Source organism: Chelonus insularis, unplaced genomic scaffold (assembly GCF_013357705.1).
Source record: "Chelonus insularis isolate UGA/USDA-ARS -01 unplaced genomic scaffold, ASM1335770v1 contig_74_pilon, whole genome shotgun sequence".
NCBI classification, from domain to species: domain Eukaryota; kingdom Metazoa; phylum Arthropoda; class Insecta; order Hymenoptera; family Braconidae; genus Chelonus; species Chelonus insularis.
This window is the reverse complement of record NW_023276734.1, coordinates 29,884-54,282: the sequence shown is the minus strand read 5'-3', so window position 1 is coordinate 54,282 and position 24,399 is coordinate 29,884. Positions and strand designations below refer to the sequence as shown.

General features: G+C 32.3%; 1 protein-coding gene across 1 annotated transcript in view; it reads left to right on the top strand.

The window, feature by feature from the left end:
• LOC118071109 (CAPA peptides-like) overlaps positions 1 to 19,231 on the top strand; it is a 41,170-nt gene extending 21,939 nt beyond the window's left edge. The window contains exons 2-4 of the mRNA XM_035090063.1: positions 11,478 to 11,744; positions 18,862 to 19,021; positions 19,093 to 19,231. Of these exons, the coding sequence (XP_034945954.1) occupies positions 11,478 to 11,744; positions 18,862 to 19,021; positions 19,093 to 19,165 (500 nt within the window). The 3' untranslated portion in view covers positions 19,166 to 19,231. The remainder of the gene's footprint in view (positions 1 to 11,477; positions 11,745 to 18,861; positions 19,022 to 19,092) is intronic.
• The last annotated feature ends 5,168 nt before the right edge of the window (positions 19,232 to 24,399 follow it).

The window sequence follows — 24,399 nt, the reverse complement described above, 5'->3', positions numbered from 1 at the left end:
TGAGGAAAGAGCTGACTATCGGTCAAAAATAGTGGTCAGCAGTCTAAATTTAGATATTTATACATTTCATGTGATAACGGATTGAAAAAAAAAAAAAACCAGAAGATGTCTTAGTCGGACATAACACCATAGAATAAACAAAGAATAATTAATGTTAATGCACTTGAACACATATGTACAACGCATACTAAGGAAGTGTATCAGTATTCTGAGTCCATTGCGTCACTAGCTTCATTTGTTTCCACTAATACCTTTTCAAATCCTATATCGAAAAAAAATACTGTGCTAAAAAAGTGTATTAAAATAATAAAATTGACTATTATAAATATTTAAAAAAATTATGAATAAGTACTGTTATGTATTTTTTCTCTTTAAAGGTGTTAATATGTAAACCATATGCTTAACCTTAGAGATTTTAAGTTCCTCTCTTTAGTCCCAGCCTTTCGATCAATAAACGGGGATAAGGGGATCTTTCATAGAGAGAGTAAAAATGTGTGATTTATATAAAAACAATAACAAAATTTTATTGAATGAAAATTATTGAAAAATCATAAGTGCAATTGAAACATTACCACCAAATCATTTCTTTTTCTCTAGTCTAAAAATCTAAATCTAAAATATATTTTAAATAATTATGTGGAATAATTAAAATACATTGACCCGACTGGAATTCTCAGTTTGGTTCAAATAAGGATGATGTTTGGTCAGCCAAACTGGGCATTCGGTTCTAATGAGGAATCCACATGACGAACTCATGCCGAAAGTAACGCATGTCCACATTCGTATTCCATTTGGACTAGCTAATGCGGACAGCATTAGGTTTAAATTCGGGCTGCCTAAAAATATTATCGGAATGCAGCAAACCGTACGATGACCAAATCGCGACCTAATGGAAAATGAATGTAGATCAAAAGGCACCGACAAAAAGGGCCAAATAAGAAAAGCTTAACTATGTATTGTGAAGTTATTTTAATTTACTAGATTATACTATCAATAAACATAATACATAAAATTACCTTATAATATATTCTTTTCTTATAACAAAATTTTTAGTTAAATTCATAAAATTGATTATTATGATTATTCAATTTCAATGTCGTTATCTGAATTGTCTTCGCTGTCGTACGATTCCACAGTTTCTTTTGCTGTTTTTTTTCTTCTTTCTGCTCTTCCACCATTCCAATCTTTGCAGTCGTGAAGAATTGATGAAACTGCTTGGATTATTTTTGCTAGTTGCAGAGGTTCATCTTTAGGCTTCGAAAATGTTTTGGTAAATACCGCTGAAACATAAAATGATCTTGTCAAATACGTCATAATATTGAAAATGTCGTATAAATATAGCAAATTATGTAGTCAACTTATATTTTTACCTTTGATTGATTTAAATAAGGTTGTCTTCTTAAAAATCCTTTCTTTTGTTTTCGTAACTTTCACAGGATTATAAAGTACCGCTACATCACGAGACATAATATACCGCAACACTTCGCCCATGTTTTGAGTGATTGACTGGTTCGTATTTAACCTGACCAATATTTTTTTCGCCCATAAATACACATAAACATAATGAATTAAGATAAAAACTGTCAATTATTCAGTACTTCGTAGAATGTCTTTAAAAATACTTTACCATTTTTTTATAATATTGCTTATCATTTTTCAATTTTTTCTCGAATTCTATATATCTCAATTATTTCACAGGGAAAGCTGATATTATCATTCTCATCATCTTCATTTTCACTTTCTGTACTTCCTGTGTTTTTATTTATTTCAATAGTTTTTTTAATCTCGATTATTTGGCCTTTTAGCTCATCAATATGTTTTGCCATTGAATTTAACTTTTCATCGGTTTTTGAAATTCCCCCATTATGTGTTTGAAATGACTCTGTATCATGTCCATCAAACGATCTGTGAGACAAATGTTTTTAAAACAAAATGATATACAATCTATAAATAAAGTTTGTTCTAATTTTACTTATTAATACTTACTACTTTACCTTGATTATTTTTGTTTTCATTGCGAACATTGGATGAAGTTGGACAGATATCATTTTGGAAGTTTCCTGTAGCCGTCACATTATTCAAGTCTCGAGAAATTTCTGCAATCTCTAATGTTTCATCTGAAGATGAACTGCTTTCATCATCAGATGAAACATCTGATTTTGGTTTACCTTCTGTCAATTTGGATTCTAAAAAAAAATCAATCATTTTAAATAAAGAATTATGCATATAGTTGAATAAAATTAAATTTTTTATGGCAATAAAATCAACATTGTAACTTACTTTTGGCTTTTCGATCACCTTCCTGATGATTTTTGTCGTTATTTCCTTCCAAACTATTTGATCCGTTTGTAGACAACTGCAAATTGGAATTTTCACCAACGTCTCCGTGCAGATCTATTTGCGCAAGATTCATCATCTCTAAAGCAGAACGTTTAGACATGATTTTTGACTTCAAAAACTCTTCATCTTCTTTTGATTTACGATCAGCAGATCTATCGTTTTCAGTGGAGTATGCATGCTTTTGATAAAAAAGTTTCAGTGATAATGAGGAAGCTTCTTGGTATGTATCTAAAAATTATTTAAAAAAATGAGGCAACTATGAGAAACTAATTCTAAATATAAAATTAATAAATTACTTACTTGTTCTACCACAAAGCTTGATAAAGTAAAGAGGCCAATTTTCTATCGGTTCAGCACATTGTTTTACCATTTGTTTCAATATTTTTTTACGTGGCTTGTCATAAGGTGGAGGCATAAATTTGCATTGTATTTTTTCATTATCCCTATCAAAATCAATCCAGTTACTTGGTACAATGTCGATTTCTTTAAGTTTCTTTTTGTTTATAAACACAACTAAACGATATTTTGCGTCCTTTTTATCAATCTTTGCGTTTTTTTGCCTATCCATTTTACATTTAAATTTTACTATCACGATCACTATTATCACCACTTAACCACAAGTTATCACTATTAATATTTTTATAATAAATTTCAATGAAATATTTTTCTAATCAAACATAACAAAATACCACACGTCTTTACTTTGTTACACTTCTCACAACGATATTTTTAAAAATATACAGTTATGAGTGGCAGTTTTAAGAATACGATGTTATTTTCTCAGTACTGCATCAGGGGTGGGGTTCAGGTATTTAGTAATATTACGGTCGGGTAAAACCCGGCAAAAATTCCAAGACTTAAAAATTTCAATTTACATTTACTAAAACAACTTCTCTATCATACATGTATTGCAATTAAAGAAATTTAAGTTGCGCTATTCAAATTAAAATATCAGAAGAATATATTGATTTAATTATTGCTATTCATTACTATTTGATTTTTTTCTGATATTATTTGTATATGAAGTAGTGGCATAACATTCAATTTTTCTTTGTTTTCAGTACTTAAATCAATACACACCATTTTTTTTTTCATCCGTTATTTTATAGTGTTCTATACCCATGCTTATTTCGCTGACGTTCCACATTTCAAAAATCTTAGAATTCATGGGAGCTGTGAATAATGCTTTTCTTTTCCTTAATATTTTACCTGATATTTTTATTGAATGGACATCACTATCACTAAGGGCTTAAATTTAATGAAATATGTTTGAGTAAGAATAAAATTGTCTTTTCATCGAACTAATGAATTCATAGAGCTATATTCAACATTTTTTGTTGTCGATTCTTTAAATACCTTATGTCATTTGTGATTAATAATTTCCAATAATGTTTAATCGCAGAAATTATTTGCTGTGAGCACGTGTATCTGTAGCAGCTATTATGTATCGTTGCTAAGCAACGGCGTGAAACATTGCTGTGTGATACACTTGCCTAATTTACTTCTCAAGCGCCATGCCTGTAGCTGAAAGGATGTTAGACCATACATAGGCTGCGCATAGCAGCCGTAAATATGGAAACGCATTCGTACGCAGCTTCCTGTGGTCTCATTTTCCCACACAGCGAGCTACGGCAACTAGCCCCCTTTGCGTCAGCCCTGGCTGGGCAAGACTGAAGCTCGAAACGACGTTCGACCACCTTGAATTGGACTCAGTCTTACCACGCTTCTTCCGTAGCTTTGAGTTTTTTTACTATTCAAACAACCATTAATTCAAGTTAATATTTAAATATATAATTTAGAGTAGCGGTAAATACTCGGCGCCACGTCACCTGCACTTTTTGTCCCATTCGACTACTGCCTCTCGTCAAACTAACGCACTCTCGCGACTTACATTTAAAATGCCGAGTCATACGCTACTCTATACTGAAAAGGTCGCGAGTGACGTCACGAAGCAATGGTCGATTGTAAATATCTTGATAACTAATCAAAATTACGGGATGATTTTCAATAAGCAATCAATAATAACTGTAAGCTCTCATTAACATCGAAAATTAGTTTCATTCATTGAGCATTTGTCAAGATAAAAAATAGGCCACGCCCCTAATTCCGTTTCTAGCCTCCTCTTCGTCAGTCTTATTTAAATCCCATTTGACGCGAACCTCTCTCTCGTGGTCAAGATTTTTTTACGATATTTATAGGTATACTCCCACTCTGTAAATATTTATCAAAAATATAAATAATATTATTCACTTATGGATTATTTTTGAAGATAAATAATATAAAATTTAAGTTGATTAAATTTTTAAATATAAAAAATAATGTTTATTCATAACTAGTATATAAATTTCTGGTGTCTGTATGTCTGTCTGTGCTAATCTCTAAAACAACGAATCTGATTGCAACCAAACTTTGGAGGCACGTAGAGGAGGTTGTTAAAAAGGTTATAGGCTACGTTTTGTTTTTGTAAATTGTTTATAACGATCAAATTTGTCATAAACAATTAAAAACGGAATCTATGCTATATATTTGAATTCTTCTTACACTTAATTTTTTCTTTTCACTGAAATATAGTTACAAGCCTCATGAAATGCATAGAAATCTACTCCTTTTGTTTATAACGATTAAATTTGTTATAAACAATGAAAAACGAAATTTCTCTTATATATCCCATAGAAATATTTATCATAATCTTTTCATTTAATTTAGAAAATTACTATTTGAGTCATTTTCGAGCAATTTGTTGTTATAAGACGTGATTCTACACATTATGCAATTGAAGGTGCTGGAATCGGCTCGCTTATAACCAATTAAAAAAACGAGAAAATACGATACAATAATAGATATTGTTATACTTAGAAACATAATCAATAGAATAAACTTTCCTTCAGCCTCTAAATAATTATTTGTAGGGTATAGGGGAATTGGGCTGATACTCTTATTGATCATTTTTTCAAAATTGTAATCAATTTGGTTATTGTTCCAAGTGAAAAATTCAACAATTCTAACTACTGGTTTTATTTTAGCTACATCTTAGTTTAAGCATATAATATTTGACTTTTTTATAAATAAATAAAGAAGGTATCTATGCAATTAATTTGCATTCTTCTGACGGGATATTATTTTCTTCATGAATTAAGACCGACTTCATTTGTTTACAATGACTAAATTTGTTCTGAATAATCGGAAACAAGAACTACAGAATCAATTTAAATTTTTTGAACGCAATTTTTTTTTTTTTACTGAAAAAAAGTTACTAACAATGTAAATTAAATAGAAATATTTTTTTTGTTTGTAACAATTGAATTCGTTGTAAAAATTAAAAAACACGATCTATGCGATAAATTTGAATTTTTTTAACGAGATATTTTTTCCTTTATTTATAAAACGTTACTTATCATGTAGAATGAATGTAATCAAACATGTTTTGTATAATGAATGTATTTGTTTTGAATAAGTATAAATTGAATCTTACATTAGAATTCGAATTTTTACTGTTTCTTTATTAATATACACAAATTTATCACTTGTTTGCTTATTTCATCACAACATATTATGTATCTCGAATTAGGACATTTAAATAACGAAATTGTTGTTCGAAACTTCATTGAATTAATCGATTCTGATGTAACGTAATTATGTCACATCGATTATTTACAATGAATAAGAGAATCTTTTAGTTGGCTGAAAACATAAATGGTTTCTAATTTTCGTGGGTTAATTATTTCAGATCATTACTGTTCATACTCATCAAACCGCAACTACGTGCACGACGTCGTGAGAATTAGCTAGTATCGTAGCATAGATTGTAAAACAATACACCCTCTATAGTAGCCAGTCCTGACGTTAGAATTTTGGTCAGACGTACGCACGTCTGTTTCCGTTCTGCAACAGATTGTCGTATATTTCTGACAAAAATCTTACGTCTGTCTGCATCAGAAAAACGGCAGATACATACGTGAACGACAAACTTAGGGCAACATACGTAAGTCTTACGTTGATGTAGCTACTAGGGCTATATCTTTTATCAGACTCGATTTGTTTACCTCCCCCCCGTGGAAAGATTGGTATCACTTCGACTTCGATCAACTCATTTAAAATCAACTTGCCTTGCTGTAATTATTGCTAAAAATAAGAAATGAATTTCAACAACTGTCTATATTTATTACTAATAGAATATATAATAAATAATCAAACTCGAGATAGTCACGAGAAGTTTGAGTTGTTGTACTATAAATGCAAGCTTTAATTACATTAAGGATACTACGGATGAAAATAAATTTCAAAAAAACATTTTTTGTTATTTATTGATCTTTTGCATAAAGTGAAGTTACCACGTCAATTCCGCGATATCGCAGGTTTTTTTTTTTTACTTTAATCAATACTATTCAATCTGGTTGCTAATTCAGTGATTTATGAATTTTTTTAAATATAAGGCCGTAAAAGAGACGGCGGAGTTCTCATCGGACCACGATGAGTATGGGTAGGTGAAAGAGAATAGACATTCAAGTATTGCGACAGTTTAAGTGGCAAAAGCACCTTACACCAAACTTGGGGATTCTAGAATCCAATCCTGATTGGAAGAAAAAATTCTTTTTTTCCAAAAAAACGTGCTAATACAAAACTGTTTGGATGAGGTAGGGGGGGGGGAATTAACGAAAAAGTTTCAAATCGAACGGAGGACTATGTCATCTATAAAATAAGGTCTTTTTTTTTGTTTCGATGAATTGTGTGAGGAAATACTCTTCCGTATTTTTCTTTATTTGAGAAAGTAGCTAATTTTTGTAATGTTCTCTATTGATAGAAATTTTTTAAACATAATTCTTAAAAAAAAATCGAGCCACGTCTTATAAAATTTATTTTCTACTAGTTACTTCCTCAAGTTGAGTCAAAATTGAAAATTATTTTTAAATAATTCAAATAGTTATTTTGTAGATGGCAATTTACGATAAATTTTTTGTGCAATCAATTTTGACTGAAGCATATAAAGAGCCATAGCAACCTTTGACAGGTCGTACAACATGTAGACGGAAGAACGGCAACGTCAACTGCTTTTCAACAGAACCGACTTTTTTTAGCTACTTTTTATTCATAAATGACACGTGTTCTGTGCATACAGTAGAGCTCCAATAATTTCGAGCTTATGAGTTTGTCTCTTCAAGGAACTCGAAATTATTGTCTTCCCCCTCCATCACTTCATAGAAAACGGCAGAACATAAATGTCTCTTTTCAGTTTGTGTTCTGAGAGAGGGGATAAGTGGAAGTACAGAGTGTATCATTTTCAACTTAAAATTTACACACATAAGTGAATATTGAAAAATGTTAGGATTAATAAAATAAATAATATTATTTCTCTACATTTTTATGATTCATAATTACATATATTTTTAATTTCATAAAAATATGAAAACAAAAACACTTATATTATTTTAAATAGTTAAACACATAATGAATGTATATATTTTTTAAGTAAAATAACTATTATGACTAACATTGCTCAGGATCAGATTTGATTTCTTTGGATATGGTATCTAATACTTCAATACTTTTTGAACAACGATTTTCTAAATAATAATTTCGTAAATAGTTGATACATAACATAGCTTCATTTTTTTCAGTCATATGATTTACGTTATGATTATTGTTTTCATTTATACCATCCATTGTGTTCTCTGTATCATCTTCTACATTTTCATTTCGAACACTAACATCAGCTTCAGTCTCATAATCGTAATCACAATTATTATCACAATCATTATCATTTTTATCATTATTGTCATATACATCCGTTTTATCACAGGTCTCTTTTCTTACAATTTGTACAATCTGTTGCTCTGTTAAACATTTATCTTGAGTTAAGTAACAAGGATTTAGCCAATCTTCAAAAGCTGAGAAATTTTGTGAAGCATGACATGGTAGACTTTTAAAGAAAGTTCAAAATATTTTTAGTTAGTTAATAATTTTCTCTCGTTGATGTCAGTAATTTGCTTCTTACTCTACCCTGTCTTGCCAGGGCGAAACCTTAAAAAAAAGATATCTAAATATTTGCTGTATTAATCTTATGACTTGAACAATTGTCTATAACGAACAAAGCTTTAAGAGGTAGGCCAGTTTCAATCAAAAAAGTTTTCACAATGGGAACAAAATTATCACGAAAGCAAGATTCGAATAACTGTTTATTCATCCAAGCACTTTGCTGATTTTGATGTACTACTGGCAATGAGGAAATTCCTTTAAGAGCTTTTGAACTTTTAGCTTTTCCAATAACCACAAGTGGTAATTTTAATGTCCAAGAGGCATTGCTACATGCCATAACGGTTATTCTCTCCTTATAACCTTTAAGACCTGATGGACAATTTTCTGACTTTGCAGAAAGAGTAGTTTTTGGTAGAAGTTTATAATTTACTCCACTTTCATCACAGTTAAAAACTTGATGTGCAATTAATTTTTTTTTACGAACATATTTAATAAATGATAATTGAAAAGAATCTACTGCTTCTGTGTTGGCTGATAGTTTTTCACCACTAATTGCAACACTACGAATTCCATAACGATTTTTGAAATTACGAAGCCAACCACGGCTAGCAACGAAATTATTTGATTCCTTGAGTTGAGATTCGAATCTCGTAGCTTGAGCCTGAAGCATAGGTCCAGTTAGAGGAATGCTTTGAGCTCTCATATTTTTTAACCATCACCACATGGCGGTATCAACCTTTACATTATCACTTATACGCAAACGTTCCTTTTTTCCTGTAGAGAAATAGGTACCTTTTCACTCCATTTAATTATTTCATCTTGGTTTTTTAGCCAAGATCTCACTGTCGTGGGGTGAACCTTGAGATTTTGTGCAATTTCATCCACACTCATTCCTTCCTTAACCTCATTTATTGCATTCAGCTTTATAAATAAAGATACAGAATCATTTCTTTTTTTCGAAATCGTCCCACTTGACATTGTTCTCACCAATTTTACTCTATTAATACTAATTATATAAAGTATATAAATATTTTATATATTAGTATATATTAAATTAATCTAAATGAATAATCTTATAAGCTATTATGAATTTAACGTATAATACCGTTGCTTTAACATTCTTTCTCTTTTCGCGCATCACAAAGATACGCGAGAAGAGAAATATAAGAGCGTGAGGGTCGACTTAGCTCCGCCCAGGTAGGAGAAGTTGAAATTAACGTGCTCGAAATTATTGGAGCTTCACTGTATTATGTGTATTTGAGAGTCAAAATTATGTGATGTTTTATATGTTTCTTGCGAAAGTTGTGATAAAGATAATTTTTTTCCTATTAAATTTCTACGTAAGATTTTTTAGTTGTTGTTTAATAAGTAATCTCATGATCATTCTGCAGTTAATTATTATATAATCATGATGGTAATCATATGATTATTCATTTTATCCAACTGTTTTCGTAACTGTATTTTAAGAATAGATGTCTCAAGGACTACCTGTACAATTAATGAGCATAGCTTCATTATCTGCGAAAAATTGAGTTCGTTTCTGGAACCAATTTAGATTTAGGCAATCTGAAAACAATTAATACAAGAATACCTATGTTACGAGCTTAACTACATCGAATTAGGGACAGAATGGGTTGTTACTTTATTTTAAACTGATTTTGTTTATGTTGGTAAAAATACATTCATAAAAATATATTGAAGGGTACAAGAGAAGAATAACTACAACTTTATTTCTGCGTCCAAGAAAGGAACTCCGAAGTAGTACTGATTTATCAAACTTTAACTGGAAGAAATTGTTCTATCTGAGGGCAAGAAGCTCACTGAAAGAAACAATATTAAATAAAAGCCACAGACACTGTAAAATAAATTCAGGAACAAGAAATGTTGTCATAGATTTAGAAAATATTAACGTTTTGATTATATTGACTGCATTCGTAGATGAAGATAGTGAAATATATTTTCTACAACCATCCCGAGGCGAAGTCGAAAATAAAATATTTTCTTTAAAACGCTTAAAAAAAGTGTATTCAAAATTTGAGGAATACACATTTTTTTTACATGCCTTTACGGGTTACGATACGACATTAGCATTCTTTAACAAAGGTACAATTAAGTCTGCCAAAAATGTCGAGTAACATTATGATTTTCATAAATTAGCAAAATATTTGGAGAATCAAACAAAGACTCTAATAATATATTTCAAGCAAACGTAGCATATATTTTGGATTTATATGGAGCTTCAGTAAAAAATAAAGGTTTGAACACTTTAAGAATCAATTTCTTTATGAAAGAAGCAGCCAAAAAATCAGTGTTTTACAATCATCATTACCTACAGCTGATGCAGCGTTTGAACATCTAAAAAGACCATATTTACAAATTCAGATGGGTTTAGCAAATGTAGATATCGAAAACGTAAACATTGAAAATTAGGACTAAAATTATTTTGATAACATGCTTATTCGAAAAATGAAAATTATCAACTCCAAATGATTTGTTTAAAATAGTATTTCAAAGCTGCAAAAAGAATTGTGAAGCGGCTTGTGGATGTCGAAAGCGTAGCTGATACTGCAGTGTAGTATGCCTACATTGCAGCGGAAAGAATTGTTATAGTACTTTACTCATCATTGAAGTGACTGAAGTCAAAGTAAATACTTAACACAGAAAAAAGTGGAAATTGTTTAAATGAACTAATAATCTATTGATAAAGTTTTCTCTTCATTCACTTCTTTTTTCTGATTACTGGATTTATATAAAAATATCTAATGACAATTTTAGTATACAAAAACGTTCTACAGTCTAATATTATGAGGGTTATACCATTTGAATTATACCAAAACTATAATTCTTTTCTCTAAATCGAGATCACAATTTTTCAGTGGGTAAACTTTTTTTTATGGATTATGAGCTGAACGTTTTATTTTAAATTATTGAATTTCATTTGATGTAACTAAGATCTGAGGTGTGCATAATTTTAACGTCCAAGGCGTTCCACTATTATGAATATTTGATTTTAGTACAGTGATGTACATTATGTCTGTGTTATTTCATACAAAAAAATATAAGATAAACGCACGTATAACATTAAACGAATTGAAAAGCATTCATGTCCATTACTGGACATAATAATTATTGTAATCATTGAATTAATGTTTATTATTGTTTAGCAGGTGAACGCATGAACGATATTCTCACAAAATTTCATCATCGTCGAGCTGCAGGTATCCTTGCGCAACCACGAGTTGGTAGAACAGTAGATATGCCTTTTCCTCACGTGGATGGTGCCAGTGGTTTAGTCCATTATCCTCGTGTTGGTCGATTTGATCCATTGTTGCTACCTACCACATTAAATGATCGGAAACAATTCACAAATCTACAGAATAACGCAGCAAATGTTTTCAATTTTGAAGCAGCGATCGTTCTAACAATTCAAAGTAAGTTATTGAGAAAATTAGAATCTTTTTTTTATGTCTACGATAACATTTTAACAAGTTCTTGATATCATTTCATGAGTAAAGAACAGAAAAAATATAGTTCCGATTAGAGATCACATGTATTTTTACCAATTTTCGAACATATATACACGACTCCACAATTAATCGAGAACGATTCTCAGTATAAAATGTATTTTGTTGAGATGGGCAAGAATTAGGGTGACCCTCCAAGAACTTGACCTATTTCGGCACTTCTTAGTGACGCTACTCGTCAGGCGCCCTAATTGAAGGGGTCTTTGCATTCGTTACAAAAGACAGTCGATCGAGAATCGAATACTCAAGTACAGCAATTTGCCGCATGAAGTCAGAAATTATTATCACTCTCATGAGTTGCCTTATTCTTCAAGGCGAGTCGTCTGAAAAGAAAAAGGTTGCGATATGTCTTAAGTGTACCTATCAAATACACTGTCATAGGACTAACTGACATCAGTGACGGACAACAAGGCATTGCTAGTGCCAAGGGTTCGTAAACCGCAGAGGATCCTGGACAAGGATGAAAATAGAAAACACCGTCAGCCATGGGGGAGATTGAAGACGCGAAAACATCGCACTAAGCCTGAGCTAAAATTGTATTGAATTGTCGGTCCCCTTTCAGATTATAATGCATGTGTGAATGAGTGCTTATGACAATTCATTGCGTGTTAAGGATTTAAATTATGAGATTGATTACAAATTAATTATAAATTACTATAAAATCTTAAAGGTTTGAGAAGTTAAAGGCGTCAATGTGTATCAAAGTACATATATTGCTATTAGCGGCTGTTGAATACCAACAATTTTTTGTACGATATTGAACGTCTAAAATAGTTCCAAGATTGAACGATAGATATTCTTTTTTACACTCCACACAGAATGCGCTCTTAATTTACCAAATATAGATAATGCGGGACCGTTTAATAAAGAAGAACTTGAAGAACATGTTAGAACTCTTAAGAATTAAAAAGCCTTAGGGCTAGATTACTAGAAGTGGAAAACATCAAGCGCGCGATTGCGTACCTCCCGGAACAATTTCCAGCACTTTTCAACGAATTCTAGTCTTAAGGCTTGTCTTTCCTCGAGCTAGGAAGGAGAGAAAAATTCGTATGAAATATCTTCGACCACTACGAAATTGCGCCCAAAACATTTACAAAGTAATGTAAGATGACTTTACAAACCATACAGTTAGCCAAAATATTCGGTTACAAAGGTGACTCTCAGGGATTCGTGCTCAGTCCACTTTTCTGGAATATAATGTTTGACGACATTCTACCAATCTGAACACGGAAGGCGATATGCAGCGTACGCAGACGATATAATTGTCATAATAGATCGTAATCTCAGGAGGGTTCTAAAAAGCAAAGGACGGGTAGTTGTCAAAACGATATTGACATGGTACAAGAATGTCAAATTGGAACCTTTAAAACCGAAGACAGAGGCAGTTTTTATAGAGCGTGAAATAAAGCTTAGAAAAAAGCGAAATTACAGGGACAAAACAAACTCAACTATCGATAATACACATCACATATCAAGATGAAGAAAGACGGCCACGAATGTAAACCACTGAAAATAACCATAGAAGGAAAAAAAATCAAATTCCCAGAGGTAGTTAAGTACCTGGGGGTCTGGTTCAGCACAGACCCTAATATATCATCTCATATTTATAAACCACTGGTGCAAGCAGAAATGCTATTCTGTAAATGAGACACCTCTCGTGAATGCGTTGGGGACTCAATTACCACACGTGTCTCACTATATACTGTATAGAAGATGCTTCCTACTGGTGGTCGTTCATGCGTCCCCATCATGAGGTGATTTATGCAAAAGATTGGGCTGACGCTTGCAGCCGCGCAGAGAGACATCTTAGGAGTTGTCGCGCATGCCCGTGCATCTACCTCAAGGGATAGTCTCTGTGTAGCCGTGGGCGTTCTGCGATTGGTAATCTTTATGCGTGATACACACTTTGTACTGATGCAGTGGTTACTTAAAATAATTTTAAAATCATTTTAAATGACAATACGGCATAAGGATCATCGACACCGATAATGAACCTCGAAACATACAATTTCTTCCCAAGTATAGCAAATAGATTCGATAATCTTCGACTGAAATCCAAGCCCGCACCTGGGGCTGCAAAATCGAAAACGACATGTAGCATCAGATGCTTCAGTCAATTGAGATTGGATTCGTAGAGATATGTTGTAGGGCCTTGGGCTCGATGCGCGTATCCTCGAACCTCTTTCAAGGTGCAGGAATTTTACATCCCAAGTAACGCCATCGCGAAAATTAGAACTATTCCTAGAGTCATGCCCTATGAGGCAAGGTACTCAAATGAAACGTCTTTTTCAACCGGCGCGGTGCGATCTTCGTCTCATTGCTCAATGCTTTTCTGTAGATCGAAAGAGATAAAATAACACTCGACGAACCTGTTAAAAAAAAGAAGATATATCATATTCTTCAAATAGCACACCTTGAAAATAGCCAACACCACAATAAAAAGTATACTTTTATGAAAAATCAAAACACTTTGTCTTGTTATCTTCTTTTTCATGTAAGATGGAGTAATTCAATAAATATACTACATAACAGCACTTATTAAAAATTCACTCAAATATCCCAAATTCAAAATGTGAAATAATGTCTGTTGATTGTTTAATGTTGCCAGTCGTCGAAGCAGTATCTTTTTTGAGTGTTTTAAATTTTCTGGTACTTCTCCATCATCCAAGTTTATTTGCAATGTTAGTTGTAATTATTGTTGTTCATAAATAATTTGAAAAAACTCAATTGATATTACTAACAAACTACAAAAAAAATAGATATTGTAAATCACGATAAATCATTTTTAGATAAAAGTATATTAATTACAGTAGCAAAGGAAAAACGTTTTTAGTGGAATAATAGAAAATGCAAAAATCAAAGCTTTTAAATTTGTCTCCAAGATGAATATATTTTATGCCAGCCAATGTTTATTAAAATTTCAATCAAACATTCGATCTATAATTTGTCGAGCATACTTGTTGGACTTTTTTATTAAACAATTGTTAGGAAACTATTCCATGATTCTTCGATTATGACAAGTTAAACTTGTTCAAAAAATATTATTTTCAACATTTTTCAAAGGCATGATCGATAGACAACAATAAACGTTTTTCTTAAATTTTTTTTCTGTGTTCGGTAACTTTAGTTTTATGAAAGAACTCATGCACAGTAAAAGAAAACTAAAATTTCTTATAATAATCTCGAGTCACATTATTGATTATAATTCTATCATTATCAAGTATAAATTTCTGTCGAAATTTATTTCTTATCCATAATAATAGTTACATTAAGACAAGTTAAACTAAGATGAGTTGATCGAAGTCGAAGTCATATAAATCTTTCCACTAGGAAAAAAAAATAAAGTTCGACCAAAGGTATAAGATGTATTGATCTTATCATGTATGATGGATTCTTGATTATATACAGTACCTCACTCGACTTAAACTCAATTGCTTTGTCGTGGTAGAAACATCATTCTCAACTTAACTCATTTTAACTTAACTCCCTGAAGTATCCCATTCTAAGATGGACTTTCAATCTACTTAATAAATTATTTTGGATACTGTTATGAATTGTAATTTTTAATAGTTCTTAATGATTCGTTGTAGAAGCTATTAGTAACAATGAATTTGAATTTTTTGTTATATAGGTTTTTTTTTACCGATTTGAGAAAACACTACTTTGATTTTTTTATATTTATTTGCTACTCTGACTGGATTTTAATTAGACAGATTTATTTACTAATAAAAACATATTAAATGGTTCGCTGTATTACAATGATAATAAAAATGTGTACTCAAATTGGTTATCTGTAACGTACGAACAATTTCTTGGAATTAATCATGCTTCTACACGGCTTTTCTATTGTAATCAAATATTGACAATACTTTTATTCAAAAATTATTCCAAAATTTCATTACATTATCAGGAGACACAAATTGATTGTTTTGAAATTTTACTTACATTCTTAGACGATGGAATTAACGCGAATGACATCGATATTTAGGAGAAATATATCTCCTACGTTTCAGTGTACATTCTGATTTTAATAATATAATCCTAAATGTAATATTGCTGAATTACTTTTGGAGGAAATTAATCATCTCTCGACTCGTAAAAACGTAACTAGAACTATTTCTCTGTAATTTCGAAATACAAACAATTCGTTTCAAACAAGATTAATTCTAGAGACTATCTATCGTTTGCATATAATCTTTTTACGGTGATATTCTTTTGAAGGATTCCTTTACATAATTTTTTACAATTATAACTAAAAATATTTGTGTTAATCAATAATTTAATAGCAACCAATCATTGGTCTAATTTTACAAATAAAACAAATGATAATTGATTGATATTCTTTTTCATTTTTGCGCTGTTTTTTCATATTTTTACATATGTTCATCCACAAGTATGATACACTTTTAATTATACAAAGATGATTTACTTATTCCCAGGACTTTATCCGCGTCGATACGATGTGACGGTGTAAACAGTCATAAACTAAAGGAATTAATTTACGAAAATTTGAGACAATGCTTTTTTATCAGCTAATTATAAAAATTTCTTATTAATTGTAAATGATCAATGTGAGATCATCAAATTTTATAATTATAGATTGACTAGCTGTTACCCAGAAGAACAGATTCTATTCTGGATTATCCTTGTCCAACATTTATCGAAGCTTTTCAGGGCATTAACACTTTTCTTGAATAGTATAAAAAAAAGGGTGAAAACCCTGAATTGTATTCAATATGTTTTAAGACAGCTTATGAAGAATTGCAGAAATTTCTAATGCATAACAAATAATACCAAAGTTAATCTAATTAATAAGTTTGTACAAGTTATTGTTTGATAATCATCGTTGCAAATTATTAAAAAGTTAATAAATTTATAGTTGTTATTGTTGATAGAGTCGACAGTATTATTGTTAGAATGCTAAACGATGTGGTATTATAAAATTAGTTTCATTTAACTTTAATCTTAATGTTTATAACTTTTAAGGTTTAATTTAAAATTCATAATTACCAGATTACTACAATGCACAGTTTTGATGGTTCTATGAACGCCATCAATACTTTCAATCTTACAATCAGTCTAATTGTATCAGTACTGAGTTTTGTTGATAAGTTCGAGATACGATTATATAATTACGTTACATAACAATAGATTAATCAAAAATTTTTGAATTGTTAGATTCGATTTCTGCTCTTTTACAGCGATTTTTTGTTATAAATCAAGAAAATCTTTTTTATTAATGTAATGTAGTTAGTACCTCTGCTACATTGAAAATGAGCAATTAGGTGTTAAAATTTTTTTACAAAAAATCAGTCATTTATTTCGTTGCCTGTGACCGTGATTCGTAATAAATTCGTCCACTACCAGGGTCCACAGCAGAAGGGATAGGACACCTCCCTGCGGACAGCCCCTGGCAACTGTAGCTCGAACTTCCGTACCTTTTAATTGGGCGACGGCCGTTCTATTGGCGAGTAGGTTCATGATCCAACGTGCAAGCGCAACGTCTGCTCCGGAGTTCTGAACTGCCTCGCCTATAGTTTCGGAGGGTGTGTTGTCAAACGCCCCTTCTACATCCCAAAAGACCCCAATTGCCGACCTGCCTGTCTACAGGGCTCTCTTCAGGCCTCCTTGCCACTTTGGTAGGCGTATTACGCTGAGCACAAGGTCCTGGTGCACAGTGCGCTCTCCTTAAGGTAACAGTCCGCAAGCCGCTCTAGCGTTTTTAGTACCAAGGAGGTTAGACTTATGAGCCTATAGATCTTTGCCTGGTCGTAGCGGTCCTTCTCCATTTTGAGTATGAATATCACCCTGACCGTCCGCCAAGCCTTAGGTATGTAGCTCATGGCAAGGCAAGATCGGTAAATATGTACCAGACTGCGCCATAGTCGCTCCCCGCCCATTTTCAGCAGAACCAGATAAACTCCGTCTGTGCCCGGACTTTCGTAGCGATCAAAGGTACCAACTACCCATTTTACCCGATCGTAGGTCACCACTCGCCTGGCAGATTCTCAGTCGGCCCTCACAAACCCACCTGGTCTATCGGCCTCGCTTGTGGTTTCTTGCACCGGAGTCGATCCCGGAAAGTGCGCTTTAATGAGAAGCTCGAATATGCCCTGATGATTATCGACCATCTCTCTGTCCGGAGATTCTAGGCCTCGAAGCGCCACGTTCCTGCCAGGAGTAAGCAGCTTGCGGATCCTGGCTACCTCAGGTAGGGCCTTCAGTCTCTCACAAAAGCTTCTCCAGGCTCGCCTCTTTACCGACTTGATCATAGACCTGAATTTCCTCCGTGAGGTTTTATATTCAGTCTATATCTGATCTGTCTTGAGCTTCTTTGCCCTGTTGAAGAGTCTCCTGGTTTCCCTGCGAGCTTTTTCAAGTGCCTTGTTCCACCATGAGACTCTCTTTCCCTCCTGCATCACCCTAGCTTGGCATGATTAAATTGGCTCAAGTCTCATAAATTCTGTTTTTCTCAAAAAATCTCTTCATTAGTACATTAAAAATAGTATCAAATTTTAAAAAATACAATCGGCTAATAGATTAGTAATCTATAACAGAAAAAAATCAATCCAACGATTAGTTCGGTGATTAACAAGATTAGAAAATTTTTTATTTTTTAAAAAAAAAGAAATTTAAACTGTTATGACTAAAAAAATTCCCAATTTCAGAATAATTTGAGATCTGTACGTGGCGCAACGTTTCACTGGCATGTAGTGTGGTTAGTTGTGGTAGTATATTAATAATTTACAAACATAATATGAGTATTCCAACAATACGAGTGTTGTATCAGTTATTTAGTTCTCATTCAAATCTAAAGAACCTAATTAATTTGTAGAGGTTATCGGTAGTAAAACTTTCCCTTCAATAACTATTGGAGAGCTACTTCATACATGGAATTGTGTTTAATTATACGGGACATTACTTTTTGAATTTAAAGTTTTGGCATAAATTTTACATTGAACAGCTTTTTATTCTCTTTTCATATAAAAAGAACAACAACACTTACAAAAATTTTTATTTTCAGACGAAAAATTTGCTGATAAGATCAACATCAAATTCAGGCAAAAATCGACCATCGTTGTATGTATCTATCGTAAACGCAAAGGCCACGTGTGTAAAATGGGCACATATCAACAATTTTGGAGATTATTCCTACATGCCTGGAATAACAATGATGAGATAATGTAACGAATCTTGTACAAAAAAATGGTAATGCAGGAAAATGTTGTTTTTTATGGTAATATATTTTTTGCAGATTTATTGAAGTCGAGACAAACATAAACGGAAGATGCATCTATAGGTCGTTAAGACCATACCGAAATATTTAAGAAAATAGATAATTATGAGTAAAAGTTTCCGATAAAGTTTAACTTATTTTTATGAATACATAATCGATTAATGCTTTTTTGTTATACTTTGAAAATTATTTTCGAATTTATGATCAGAAAATGAATGTCTCTTCATATCTGCTAAGTCCGAGATGTTATTCAAAAAAACCAATGATTTTTAGTTATTATCAATAATTACAAGCTATTCCAAACAGTTGTCTAATGAAAAGATAGTTTTAATCGTTGTCAATAAATAAATTGAAATTAAAAACAAAGGATATTCAAATGCTTGTCGCATCATAAATTTGAATTTTTATGCCTTTAACCTGCAGTGAGTAAAAAATCAATGTAAATTATCGACTCTTTAGTAGAAAGTAATTGTGATGGGTTCAATTTTGCGAATTCTAACTTTTAACGTATCACCATGTTTCAAGGTACTAAGAGCCAAATAGTTTTTTCATAGGAGGATTACCCGGTGTGAGTGGCCGTCTCTTGTTTCTCTAGCAATGATTTCACTAGTCAGTTTGCTTTTACAAAGCCATTTGGTGTTTTGAGGCATTGTTGAGATGTTGTTATTAAAACTATTGTCATGATCAAGAGTATTTTGTTCGTGTATATTAGTTGTATGTGGTTCAAAATGCCTTTACATTTAGATGTGTTAAAAACTTTAAAGTTTGATTCATGCCCCCGCCGTTCGCTAAGAGGGCAGCATCTTCCGGCCTTCCACACACTCAACGCCATTTGATAGTCGTGGAACAAAAACTCTGATCTCATGACGCCATTCCCGACAATCAAGTAAACGCAAACAGACGTTCCACTCATTCACTCTCGGTCTTCTTTCAGTTCATTGCGTTCGAAATTAATTAAACATTGTGACATAGTAGTTTTCATCCTTAGTAAGGCTTTCAATCTATTGTGGACTCGCTCACGCACTCACGTCAGCCTTAGTACAACATTACGTCACTCGACGGCTGTTGAAGATTGAACCACGTGTAGCAGCCAGACGAGTCGGTGTAGGTGGACACCGGTTGAGTGGAAATAAATGTTATTTTCAGCATTCCGGAACATCAAGCATTGTATGTGTACAACTACGCACATACACTCTCAATAATCTCACACACTTATACATTGACGGACACTTGAGATAAGACTGTAATAAATATCTGTGCTGTGTTAATCACCTAAGAGAAATTCTGTGTTAGTGTTTATTACTAATAAAGACAGACTTAATTTGTACCTAACTGTTATTATTTTTCCGGGAATCCTAGCTCTAGAATATTCTTGTTCTTAATTTTAAAAAATGTTAATCCGAAACGGAAGAAAACCTTACAAAAAAAGAAATCTATGTGTGACCATTATCATGATGGTGTTGACAAAATTATTGAGCGGTGCAAAATTTGTTATCTACAAATTAAAGCTACAAAAGCGGAGCAAAAATGAGTATAGCGTCCACTTCAGCTCTTAGTGTTCTTAGTAATCGTGGTAACATGTGCCGAACCGAATCCTGCATGAGGGCTACTATTTAAATAATCCCGAAAAACTCTTGAACTATAAATAATTTTGTTATAACGAATAAGGATCATAAAGCATAAAGTAGAATGAAATCTTTCGCCTCCAATTCATGAAAATCGGCTGATCGTTATAAAGAAGCATTTGTTAGTTTTACAACGTAGCGTAATTTAAATTCCAAACTTCTGTTAATGAGGAAGTTGTGCCTATTGTATTGACGATGATGATGAAAGTCGAATGTATCGGTGTTTTCTCCATTTTGGCCGAAGCCTTCGGAGAATAGTACGGAAGGAGTAAGGAAGAGTAAGGAAGGAGTAATCGAAATAAATGTAAATACGAATTTTGAATACATCGAAGTATACTTTTTGTTTAATTAATTGTCTTGCTTTGTGGAATCTTTTGAGAAGTTCTATTCATCCAATTTAATGAATTTATTATCATCTTTGAACGTTTTGTTATGTCCGACTTTATGTTTACAATTTTTCTTTTTTTTTCTCATATATATATATATATATATATATTTCGTTTTATTTTTGGTAAACCAAAATAAAACGCATACTTAATTTACCGATACGCTGACAAAATAATTTTTGTATTTGACGGAAATTGAGTTTCACGCTTCCTCAAGAGAAAATTCATTTCCCATGCAGAAACCCGAAGCCCTTGCTTAATGTAAAAATTCGTTTTGTTTAAGTTTTAGTTTCTCAAGCTGACTAAGCTGAGAAACAGTCGCTACCTTACAAAGTAGAGGCTATATTTAAATAACTATTACATTGTAAGTACTTTTTAAATAAAACGCTGAAATCGAAAGCGCTTACGATGCTTTATCGTTCCGGTCTTCTTGGAAACCCCCGGCGACTTAGGCCAAGTACCGAGTCTACCTGTAGACTAAACAATTTTTGTCGAGGCTTTTTGTCACTGACCAGAGATTAGTCAAGACAGCCCGCGTACTTAGCGTCGCGAGAATTTTATGACGTCAGTTTGCTCAACGACGTCGAACGAGCAGTCCATTTCAGTTTAATTACGCATAAATTACTCTTCTTATCTAACTAATATCTACAAGTGATTTGAATAATATTCCTACCTAATAATAGTTAATGAGTTAAAAATATTTCACACATACATTTATAAACATATATAGATATATATACATATTGATACTATTCATGTTATTAAAAGTGACATAATTTGGGTGTAATTAAAATAATAAATAAACTTCATAACGAGACAAAACCTGTGGTACAATAAATTATTAGTGCCTCTCTGGATAACATCCCGACAACCTGCAGCAGGTTCAATCTTTCCATCATCGGTCGTAGCTGTGTAGGATAAGTTATCAACAAAAAGGTAAGGTGCACATTTATCCCGATATCCAAGGAAAAGTCATTCTGCAAGAAAGGGTCTAAAGGATAGAGTCCTTCTGAACGATCCCTAAATTAAAAATAAAAATTAAAAGATAGAGGAATTCTGTCCTCTATCTGAGATTAACTTACGTCCGCGCCTCCTGGGCCAAGTTCACACCGAGCGCTTCCAACGTATCTCATAAACTTTAAACACTGCAAAAGGATAAATTTCAATCTTAATTTTTCGCGCCTTTTTATTTAAATAAATTTTTATAAAAAGTCGGACGTAACAGTTAATTTTTTTGGTGGCAGCAGTGGGATTTAGAAGATCCACTTTTCTTTCTTCCCCTCTTGCAGTGACTTTTTCTCTAAGAATCGCACTTTTAGAATTTTGTTTGTAATTAAAAAAGGAAACTTCTCTCGCGCGTGCTTCATTCACTTGAGTTTTTAATGACTAATAGTTACTAAGCAAAATTCCCTCCAAATCGAAATTTTCCGTATAAAAAAGGAGAGAGAACCCCACCATAGAAAATTTAGTTATTAATTTTCATATTATAGAAATTAAAGTTATTGACTTCCTTTCTGATGAATCTAATATACATTGGAAAATTATCAACATTTCTGGATTTGGTGAGTACTATTCTTGCATGAATAATTTAGGTCGTTTAAATAATTAGTTAGTCAAATAACTAAATAAACAGTACATAATAAAATAATTATTTGTTTGAATTACCACTAAGTTTTAGATTAATTAAGTTGATTTCATTTACATTTGGCCCAACAATAGAATCAGATTAAGTTATAATTGAACTATAGTAACTATCGCCCTAACATTACGTAAGCTATACGTATCTATTTGATAATTAAATATACTTTAAGTAATGAATAGTTAATCACAAGTAGTTGTTTAGTCTAAATTAACATTGAAGTCTTCGAGCAATAAAAATTAAATAATTAGTTTAATCAATTGACGTTATTAAATTTATACCAATTCCTAGAGGTCGACGTCCTCACAATCCTAACCGTGTTTATCAGAATTTTCTGGAAGTTTAAAGTTAATAAAATTTTCTTTTTTCTCCTTTCTATTTTCAAACCAGTAATCAGTTTATTCACTCAATAAGCAATTAAAGAAATTAAGGTATTGTATCCAGCTATACAATTAATACAACCTACACTCACATATTGACAATAACGTTGTTGTTCCCTGTGTTGTTTGCTTTTCCGGTTTAAGTTATTTTTAAACTCCTAAAGTTTCGGAAAAAAAAACTTTATAATTTCTCTCAGATAGCTAATTTCGAGTCACTAAGTAAAGTCAACTTAAAATAGGAATTACTTAATGTAATATTTTAACTCATCGCTAATTGAGTCTATTTGAACTGCGCTATTCGAAAATACTGGTATCACCCAAACTTCCTATCACTGATAAAGCCTGTTGTTCCCCTTTTCAATACTTATAGATTGGTTAAATTACAAAATTCACCTAACAATAAATCAAAATTGTAAAGTAAGAATTATATGCCCTTCAAATTCGCGGTGACATTTCGTCTGAGTTCATATAATCGGTCATTACTTAGTTTAACCGTTATTATTATTACGCTAACTTGTAACATTATCCCTTACTATTATTGATTTAACCTCACATTGTGGCTTCTAACTAGTACTAATTACTATTAATAAACCACTTATCTCGGATATTTCTTACTTCTAACCTAGACGCTTAGAAAATCAATTTATTCTAAATTAATTTAATATCATTTAGACCCTAAAACCAACCAGTTCTCATTATTAACTCCCAAGGTTTAAATAACGATAATCATTATTTTTAAAGAGCCCACAAGGGTATTTCCACAATTATAAAACTGTGCCAACGTAGGCGAGAGTCGTGCGCTTCGGTAAAGAGGGAGGGCATCACATCCCAAAACCTCGCAGGCCGATTCAATCCATTGTATTTTCCACCATAAATTTTCTACCGGCGCGAGCCAATACCCTGATATTTTATTTAAGTATTAAGATTGAATTGCAAGGAAACAAGAACGTCGAGTATTGAATACATTGAGGAAAGTTTCTTTTCTGCACTAGGCTAAGTTTAGTTTAGTGATTAAAATTTCTGGGTTAAATTATTCTGCTTACATATTGTTAAGTTTATACCTATTTGTTTTCTTTTCCATCTTATGAGCTTATTATTGTTTTTTTGTTTTGTGTCATTCTTAATTTCGACTATTGTCTGCTAAACCTTGAACCCTGCTTCTGTATCCTAATACTCCGTTTCTTCCTTTCTGTTCTCCTTTGGTACGTTCTCAATCTCCGCCATCATGACCGATGCACATGAAGACCCCCACTTTTCGGGGCATGATAACCTTCACGAAGGTAAAGGGGGCGAAC